At 40.6% G+C, this 10,195-nt stretch overlaps 1 protein-coding gene across 3 annotated transcripts in view; it reads right to left on the minus strand.

Moving 5' to 3' along the window:
* The window catches only part of macrod1 (mono-ADP ribosylhydrolase 1), a 113,181-nt gene extending 104,252 nt beyond the window's left edge, over nucleotides 1–8,929 (minus strand). For 2 of the 3 annotated variants that reach the window (XM_044041168.1, XM_044041167.1), the window contains exons 1-3: nucleotides 8,372–8,929; nucleotides 6,629–6,727; nucleotides 6,105–6,212 (exon numbers count right to left, since the gene is read on the minus strand). In XM_044041168.1, the coding sequence (XP_043897103.1) occupies nucleotides 6,105–6,212; nucleotides 6,629–6,727; nucleotides 8,372–8,786 (622 nt within the window). In that variant the 5' untranslated portion in view covers nucleotides 8,787–8,929. The remainder of the gene's footprint in view (nucleotides 1–6,104; nucleotides 6,213–6,628; nucleotides 6,728–8,371) is intronic. The other variant, XM_044041166.1, reaches the window with a different exon arrangement.
* Nucleotides 8,930–10,195: the final 1,266 nt, after the last annotated feature.

Raw genomic sequence — 10,195 nt, forward strand, 5'->3', positions numbered from 1 at the left:
TTGACACACAGTCTGCAGGTGAATTTCAGCTCGATTAACTACTTGTTGCATCTCTATAAAATAAATCAATTCAAAGAATAAGGTTGATTAAAACCTGTGGGGTGGGCCACATGGTGGAGCAGTGGATACCGCCGCTGCCTCACAGCAAGAAGATCAACAGTTCGGATGCCGGGTTCAAACGTGGGCCTTTCTGTGAGGAGTTTGCATGCTCTCCTTCTGACCTTCTGGCTTACCGTGTTCCTCTTTCAGAAAACTTTCTTTTTTTTCTGTGGAGTTTGCAGACGAGATATTGAGTGTTGTTGCCCTTCACCTGCTTTCTGACCTTGTCCCTCCTCTCTCTGTCACATCTTTGCTATATCCATCCCCTCATCCATCCATCAGTGCTTTCCTTCTAGGTTTCTTATCTGTGAAGTTACAGTACAGTCTGTCCACTCTCTCTCTCTCTCAGACACACTTTCTCTCACAGTCTGCCTCTCTCTCTCTCTCTCCCCACCTGCCTATCATGTCCGTTGGCTCTAATCTTGTATCTCTCAGCTGTTGCCACAGTGAGTGTGTTTCCAGTGCCAACCAGCAGCTTTATCTCTGACCTGCAGATGAAAACCTGGGAGACCCTACCTCATGCACAAACACACAATAGAACACCTGCGCAGTGCACACAAGACGCGCACAAAAGACACACGGCACACTCGTGCGCCGCCTCGTTAGACATCATGGTACACACTAGGGCTGAACGACTTTGAATAAATATCTAATTGCGATTATTATTTTTTATTTAAATTGCGATATGAGAAGGAATGGTAATTTTTACAGAATTATTCGCATTTTCATCTCAATAGCATATTCAAAATGATTACTGTGTGATATTTGTGCAGATCTGTGAGAAATGAAGACGTTTTCTTCAGTCTGCAGAATATGATGTGTATAGATCCGAACAATATTTAATCTAAAATGTTTTTAGCACGCTTGCCTTTGCAACAAGAAGACCCGGGTTTAAGGGCCTTTTCTGCATGGTGTTTGCACTTCTCCACGTGTGTGTTTTCTCCGGGTTCTCCGGTTTCCTCCCAGTCCAGAAAAAAACATGTGAGTGGATTTGTTTGTCTCTATGTGGCCTGGTGTACCCCGCCTATCACCCTATGTCAGCTACAGCACCCCCGTGGCCCTCATGTGGAGGATAAATGGATGGATGTTCAACCCTAGTGCAGACGCACATTCAATGAGCCAGAATTATGAGTGCTGTCTGTTTCTGGGACACGCGGTTGCAGCTGTGCACAGTTGTACACATGCAGATGTACATGTATGTGATCTGTTAATAGGTCTCGACACATGTGCACAGGTGGGGCATAAATGCAGTCGTCCATGTAATCATATGTCACACACACACACAGACTCTCAGCAAAATGAAAATTGTGCAGCCTTCTTTATTTTTTTTTATTTTTTACAGTCTAGCCTCAAAGATTTATCAGCCTATCCTCACACTCAGAGTTAGTTCCACTGAAAAAAAAAGCACATTACACAAAAATATGAGGTGGATTTATCAGTCTTGGGTTGTTTTTTTTTTAAATATATTTTTCAATTATATTTAAGATCTATGCGGAGGGAAAAGTAAGGCCAGAATAAATGGTCTTTAATGTCAAACACAATAAACAATACGCCGGCTGAAAGTACAGTAAGTGTGGGAATGGAAATGAGAAATAAAACTTTTGCAAATGAAAATGCAGCTCAGTAGAGCTAAGCAAATTTGCATTTAATCAATTTGGAAGAAGGTTTTAATGCAAAGTTAGTTGCTGAGAGGCCGTACACGCACACGCGCGCACACACACACACACTCCAGGATCTCATCAATCCGACGACATTTCATTGTGCGATCCATCTTAATCAGCTAGCCCATCAGAGACAATATATCCTCCCCTCCATCTTCCTCTCCTTCTCTGGGCGGAGTGATTGAGGGGTGTAAAGAGGAGGATGTTTCTGCTCCTCCCCCTACACTCCCCCCTTCCCACCTCCTCCTCACCAGGACGGCTCTTAAGTGCTTGTGGGTTTTTACGTTTATAGTGTTTTATAGGAGTGGGCAGGAGCCAGGGGCTGTAAAAGTGTGGTGGGATGGTGAGGGGGGAGAGGGAGCGGGGGCGGAGTGGAGGATAAGGGGGAGGAGTGGAGGATAAGGGGGAGGAGTGGAGAGTTACTGTAAATCCAATCTTTATTGAGAGCGAAAGATTCGACAAACAGCACCGGCCCAGCCTCCCTGCAACGCCAGGCTTACCTGATCAATGAATACTGACTAAGGAATAGGTTCGTGCGTCGGATTCTGGCTCTTACTGATCCCTATTTTCGTTTGCTTGTATGCTACATACAGACATATTTTACTTTTTTCCTTTGTACCCTGTTCTAAGCACATAGTATGCAACTGGTCCTGAAAGAAAAGTTAAACAGACAGGAGCAGAAAATAACCACGTTTCCATTTGTTAATTCACCATATCCTCTGGTGCTTCTGTACTTGGATATCTACAAGGATAAACCATGGTTTAACTACTCTAACGCAGACCTAGAGCTGTGCAATTAATCGAAACTTGTGTTTCAATTGCGATTATATCCCCAAAAAGATTTCGAAACAAAACAATAATTACAAAAACAAGGGGCTTTTATTCTGAAAACAACACTTTTAATGTTGTAACTGTGTCTGACTTTCTGTCCCGCTCGTTCACCAGGCAAAAATAGAACACACACATTCATTCAGTGGAAGAAATATACAATAATTTATAGATATTTTAAGGTAAATTCAAAAATGCCATGTTTACAGCCACTTTATTTTTTACACACAATAGATTCCTTTAATTTCAAGTTCAAGTGAATGAATAATCATTTGAACTAATCTTGATTTCAATTTTGATCCAAATAATTGTGATTACATTTTCGAGCAGCCCTACCCCGACCTAAACCCTAAAACGAGGTCTTAACCTTGATAAAGCCCTTTTAAATGTGAGGATGAGGCAAAAACCAAACTCACTTCCAGTGGTGTATGCATCTTTGGTCCTCACAAACGTGTACATACAAGCACATACGCACACAATCACACTGTGAACCAGTCTGCCAGTACAGTGTATAACTGGCCACAGTTGGCTACAATTGAGTGTTTGCAGCCTTAGGGGCTAAATGATACTTCAAGGCCTTTCAGAAAAGCCCCAAAAAATCCACAACACTCCCCCTCCACATGTCAGAAACCACAGGTGCTACTGTATGTGGCCTGGAGCTTTGCTGTTAGATCTGAAACAGGAGAATGCCGTTGGGTGTCATTATTGAATGAGTTTAAACTGCCCATACTTTACTAATTGTTCTTTTTTCCTCTAAATGTCCGACGCTTTGATATTCTGTCTTTTTTTGTGTGACTCTCGAAGTCTTTTAGTCATTTAGTAGCTTCAGTTGGTCATCAAATGAAAAGGTCAGCCACTTAGTCAACAAAATCACCACGAAGACAGTCAGCTTGTCGCCCAATCAGTCATAGACGGACGATACAACTCTGCTGCCAGAAAATCTTTTGTGGATACCCCGTACCCGCTTGTTGCTATGGCAATGCAGTCAGAGATTTAAATACCAGCCTTTGTCCTCATCCCACCTCTCTTTTATCTTCTTTTCACTCTCCACACTTTTTGTCCGGCAGTGTGCTGACTCTCTCTCTCTGTCATGTTTCCTCAGACGCCCAAGTGTTTTTCATGCTCCCTCCATCACCTTGCCTCGTCCTCTCGGCTACACAACACTTTACTGGCTGTTTCCTCTTGTTAATTCCATGCCACTTTGCGGCGTGCGACTCTGTAAAAGCTCTTGTAAAACACGAGGCAAAGTCGCCTCTACAGCCACACAGAGGCAAATTACAACTCGCTACTGCTCGTGTACACATAATTACTGCGAGCAGAATGCAGGAATTAATGCTCACCAGCACACACACACACACACACAAGCATTAATGTCACAAATGAAACAATAAACACATATTCACTGGTTTCTGTAATAGCATACACCTGCTGACAGTTAACTGCCAGTGAAAAGTTATCATTTACTGCTATAGTCTCATCATCACGCATCATTTAGGTGTGATGGCCTGCTTCACTCTCCTCTGGTGCTGCATCTAAGCCAAGACGCCGATTACATTTACTCCAGTTGTCCAAACACCCTTGTGTGAAAAGGTCTTCAGTAAATTAACTGGTTTGTGGCTCCATCTAATGGTCAACTTTGTTGGTCTTTGTACATCTGCTACTATTTAACTAGTCTGTTTAACATTGGTTTTGTCTGTAGATCTAAAATAATAATAACTTTGTCGTTTCAATGCAATTCATTGCAATGTCAGCATTTTTGTTTCAGAATTGGCTCAAAAACAAACACAAATTTGTAAACAAGAATGTAACTCAATCGCTCGACAGAAAATTAGTCAGTATAAGAAAATGATGATCGTCAAACCCAAACTTTGAGGTTTGATCTCAAATGTCTGGTGACTTGGAAGTGAATATCACATAAAAAGAAAAGAAATGCAATCACTCTTTTTGTGACCCTTACCAAACATTTTTGTGGATCTATGTACTACTGTGCATTCATTCAAACTATTTCATTTATGCCTTCACAGAATAGTAATTTGACCATGATGTGGTCTCCAAATGAAACAATTCACTGCATAAACTGATACTTGATTTTGCCTTCACACAAAAAAACATTTTTGTGACTGACTTAGTCGAAGTGACTGTCACTAAAACACTATTTCAATCCAAAGAATTCAGTCCCGAATCCTTTTAGCACTTAGAGTTCTTATAAACGTTACTGCTGTGCTTTGCCTGCTTTTGATTTTTCCAGGGAATTTGTCACCAGTCCTTTTGATTCTCAGCCATTCTGCCGTTGTTTTATTATTCTAGGCTATATGAACACTAAATCTTCCCACTATGTTGGTAACCACATAAGAGATTGCAGTTGTTCCCCCACACACTGAGAAAGCAGCAAACCCATAATCACAGCAAACATCGCCCTCACAGGTGTTTTGGTACAATATTTATATACAGTGAATGCAAATCACTGCACAAAACCCTAATCCTTTCAGGATTAAAACCCTAATCCACCTAACAGTGGCTTTCTTCCCCTTTTGTTGAGTGTTATTTACTTTTGTTGCAAACTGATGAAATTAACGTATGTGTAAAGTAGGGCTGAACAATTAAGTTGAAATTTTATCAAAATCACTATACGGCCTACTGCAATTTTTAAATCGCAGGAGGGGCAATCTTTCTTCAAAATAAATGATGTGTCAAATGACCATTTTAGATTAAATATTGTCCTCCTGACTGTTCTACAGACTGAAGAAAACATCTTTGTTTCTCACCGATCTGCACAAATATCACACATCTTTCACATCTTTGAAACTATGTTATTCAAATTAAAATTTGAATAATTAACTTTCTCTCTCATTTCGTGAATCACATCGCAATTTCAGTCAAAATAATCGCGATTAGATATTTAGTCAAAATTGTTCAGCCCTTGTGTAAAGTGATAAAAACTATCTCCTCTGACTTTGCCTCCCCACGAGAAAATGTGTTGCCACATTTTATTTATTAAAAAAAGTGTTCATAAATTCTGTTTTAAATTGTGTAAAATTAGCCCACATTCTCTGCTCTGACACTGTGGGGGTGTATCTGCATTGTTTGTACAGAATATTAATGTATACACTCTGGTATTCAACCTAACGATCAAACAAACTGTAGAGAAGCAACATTTTCATAATTTTGGGTTGCAGTTTAACAATATACTGTACACGGACTGATAAAGTCAACTTTGTGTTTTTATATCGGTACAGCATTTGAGGGGGGTGTGTGGCTCAAGCCACACTTTAGATGTAAGTTAATCTGGTTAGGATAAAAAATCCTACTGTCTGCAGTCTTTATTTACTCCACAACTGAAATGTGTTTTCACATGTTCTCAGCCACTTACATATATAATGTGTGAATGTGTGTAACGTGTGCATTTGCTATACACACGACTTAAGATGGAAACATTTTTTTTGCCATTTTTGTATGTAATTAGTGTGTGAAAAAAGATCTTCAGTGACTAACCTGCTTATTTACACACACACATACCTGCATTAACAATAGCATCAATCTCCAGCTTGGTGATGTCGCCAGTGTAGAGGGAAATCTTCTGATCCAACTTTTCATTTCTTGGGTAGAGGCCTGGCTTAGGACCATCTGATAATGACATACACCAGAATTTTGGTAATCCAGACTATAAAAATCAAGAGATTCAGTGGCATGACACAAAATGTAACTGAATCCAAATTGACTAAAACAACAACATACCTGATGGTCTATATAAATGTTTTGTGTCTCCAACTAATATGTATATATATATATATATATATATATATATATATATATATATACATATATGTATGTATATATATATATATATATATATTTTTTTTTACTGTATATTCAGTATGCTGTATATCCCATTACCCACACAAAATATTTCTGTTACTCATAAATTGGAGTTGCTCTTGGTGTATAATTTTATAAGTGCCTCGATAACACTAGTGTACATGTCTTTACATCCTGAGTGAACACCACAGTGATTTTGACTGTTTTGGGTCAGGATGTTAGACCTGCAGAGGGAGTCCACACTGGAATGTCGTCCAGTGGCACAAAGTCAGTTGTCCTGTAGTACTGACGCCTGTCCTTCACTGACAGAGACAGCAGGAATTCTGCAGGAGACAAGAGGGAAAACAGACAAGACAGGAAATTATATGTCAGAAAAACAATAATATATATCTTTACTCTTGACTGAAAAGGGAGAATCATGGACATTTTAGCAGAAAGGAGCCTGGCGATGAATGGGACAAAACAAGTGATTTAACTTCTGTTGTATTTGTCATATAATAACTCAAACTGCTTGTATATATTAACATAATTCTCTATGAAAGCAATATTCAAAACAAAAACTTCAATTCAGTTGCCAAACTTCATTCATTCACAACAAAAGTTCATGTCACATGTCAATACATTGTGATTAACAAAATGTTTCACTGTTTAATGTCTTCTGTCTCTGATGACAATGAAAACCACAATTGAATGGTTTCTCCAACTCACGAGGAGCAGAAAAATCAATAATTATCTGACATTTATTGAAATACATTTTGCTTGATTTTGACCATTTCTGTCATAATTACCTCCTTGGCCATATCGCCCAATATTTACTACAGTATAACACGGCACAGTATGTCACAAACATCATAGTGATTGGTAGTGGATATATTGAAGTGTGTTATTCTTTTAACCTGCAGCCAAACTAGCACTTTTTTTTACAAATCTGAGGACATGGTAAATTATCTTGACTAGTACTTTGATCTGACACAGTAAAATAGACACAAAATTAGAATAATTTTACTCATTCAGTTCTCATCTTTTGTATGAACGAACCTCTATGATGTAATCCTTTTTGTATCATCATTAGAATCAATTTTTCTTAAATGCAGTGGTTGCCAGTTTAAAGCTGCAGCGTGTAACTTTTAGTGACGTTCTTATTCCGCCTGTTTTGTCGTCATAAACAAGCTAAAACAAAAAAGTAATACTTTTACTTGTTAGAGTGTGTGCTGTGCCTGATGGCCATGTCAGTGAGATATGTAGCGTGATGTTTTACAGATGCGCCGACAACAAATAACTAAAAGGAACACAACACAACAGACAACAACGCTATTTTTTTCTGCTCGGTTTGTGGCTGTTTGGCAACAAGACATCAAGCTTTGTATAAAAATAGACTGCAGGCCTCGAAGAAACACTGCTCGCAAGGGAGTGACACTTTTCTGTCGCCCCAATCAGCTGACTGTTGTGGGACTAGCTCCACCCATACTGTACAATTGCACTGGCACCCCAAGGGAAGGCTCCCCAAAAATGGAACAGATGGGAGCCAGTTCATTTGAAATGATTGCTTAAGGTGGAAACATGCCTTAACAGAGCTGACTTAGGGAGTGTTTGTGTTCTACAGCAGGAAAGCAGGGGCTGACGGGGGCCAAGAAGCGTTCTTTCAGTTATCAGTCATACTCCAAACTGGTTGCAGCTTTACTAATGCAATGTTGCAGTTGCCTCCATCTGACTTGAAATAAAACAAATCACAGCAATGTCAGTGGGCGTCACAAGATCTGAACAGAGCTACACTGAGAAAACTCAAATGTGTGGAGCTGCCAGACTTCACAGACTTTTTTGACCATACTTTGAATTTAACTGGCATTATGTTACTGTATACACTCACTATAAGCATCTATCAGGCAGTGAAAGATGAACAGGTGTTTTGCCAGAACATCCTGTGTTAGAATCTAAATCTCCTCTCGTTTGGGAAGGGTCTGTCTCACCCTTGGTGTCCTTCCAGTTTCCATCAGCGGAGGTCAGGTTAACTTTACGGGCCATGGCGGCCACGGTCCCGGTGTGGAGAGACTGCACTAGGGCGGCTGAGCTCACTCCAATGACCGCACCGACGGTCACCTTACCCAGCAGCCACCCTCTCCTCCACCGTGGTGAGGAGGCACCGTTCCCCTGACTGGACTTCTGAAAAGCTTCTGTTGTTGCTTGTGTTGTTGAAAACGTCTTAATATGGCCGCGAAGGGGACCTGTTGCTGGCTGTCCCCCCAGGTGGGAGCGTCCAGTGGCGACAGTGAGATTGAACCTGACACTGGCTCTCTGGAAGTCAGCCCGCACACGGCACAGGGGGCCGGCGGTCACAGGGAGGGCTCTGACATATGAATATAGAGTTGATATTTGCACCGCCATGCCTGAGGGTCACTGCAACACTCGCGTTTCGTGTTACCGAAGCTTTTCCAGGGATTAAAGTCGCACACGCCGAGGTTAGGTTTCGTTTTCGGCCTGAAAGACAAGACACACCTCCTTCAAAGATGCTCGCCTGACATTTACCGCTCATATGCCATATTTGTTTTGGATGTGGAATGTACCATTTACGGGGGGTGTCCGATGACTTTCACGTACATTTAAATGTGTGAATATGTGTTCAAGTGACGTGTGATGTTTGTAATTACGCATTCATATTGTTGATTGTAAAAAGAGACAGAACGTGTGACCAGTACTGCTTTTTTATTTAGTTTTTTCGAATTTCGCACTGAAAATAAACCCTGGCTCGGATGACATGGAGGAGACGTTGTGACGCCTCCTCTGACGGCGGACACACGAGGACACAGAAGATGGAACTGGACTGTATTTATGATGCTTTTGTGCTTTGTTTGAACTTGTTTTTTTCTTTCTGATCTCATCATATTGTTGGCCATGGTTTATGTTCATAAACCCTTTTTTTTACCTTGTCTTACATTAGTCTTACATTAAAACAGTAACTACCTCTTGCAATAGAAAACGTAAGACGTGTATTTTTTTCCAATCTTAATTCAAATGTATACATATATACAAACATGGACAAAGATGGACCAAAAAGCGATGAGAACAATCTCTGAACATAAATAAGAAATAACAATAGAGGCAAACATGCAACTTTACAGATGCCAACTGCCAAGAAAACCAACCAACCAACCAATTGCTGAACTTGCGTATACATAATTCTTGCCGACACTTTGGACATGTCTACCTTAACCGTACTAGTGGCACCTGCCCCACTGGTGCACAGCAGGTGCCCTTTTAATTTTCACCCCTGCCCTTCCAAATGTCTGTGTGCGCCACTGAAAGTGAGTGAAGTAAGTGAAGTGAATAAACCACATTCTTAAAAATACAAAAATTTGTGTTGAACCTTTGCAACGGAAACAAACATACACTTATTCTATAAATGTATTCATGTAAAATTTATCTGGACAGATGTTGTGACGGGACCGTTCAGGATCCAAGAGCACACATGTAGCAGTGTTGACTATTTATTAACAACCAAAGAACAATGGAATAGGACAGTAAGATGTCGGTGATGGCGACAGCAAAAGGAGAGCACAGGAGTTGGTTAAACTAGAAAAGACACAAACAACGGGTAGACACTAGAGCACTAAATCTTCAGAGAGCCGTGATATTGCCACTGAGTAGAGTGTAACCATCTGGCGACGAGTGACTGCAGATCCAGGGAATAAGAAGACTGCTCTCGATGAGAAGATTGGGAGCAGGTGTGCTCCTGACACAGGTGACTTGATTGCACGCCACGCAGAGAAAAACAGGAATGAGGAAGCGCGGCAGGA

The sequence above is a fragment of the Solea senegalensis genome, linkage group LG12 (genome assembly GCF_019176455.1).
Source record: "Solea senegalensis isolate Sse05_10M linkage group LG12, IFAPA_SoseM_1, whole genome shotgun sequence".
Taxonomy (NCBI): domain Eukaryota; kingdom Metazoa; phylum Chordata; class Actinopteri; order Pleuronectiformes; family Soleidae; genus Solea; species Solea senegalensis.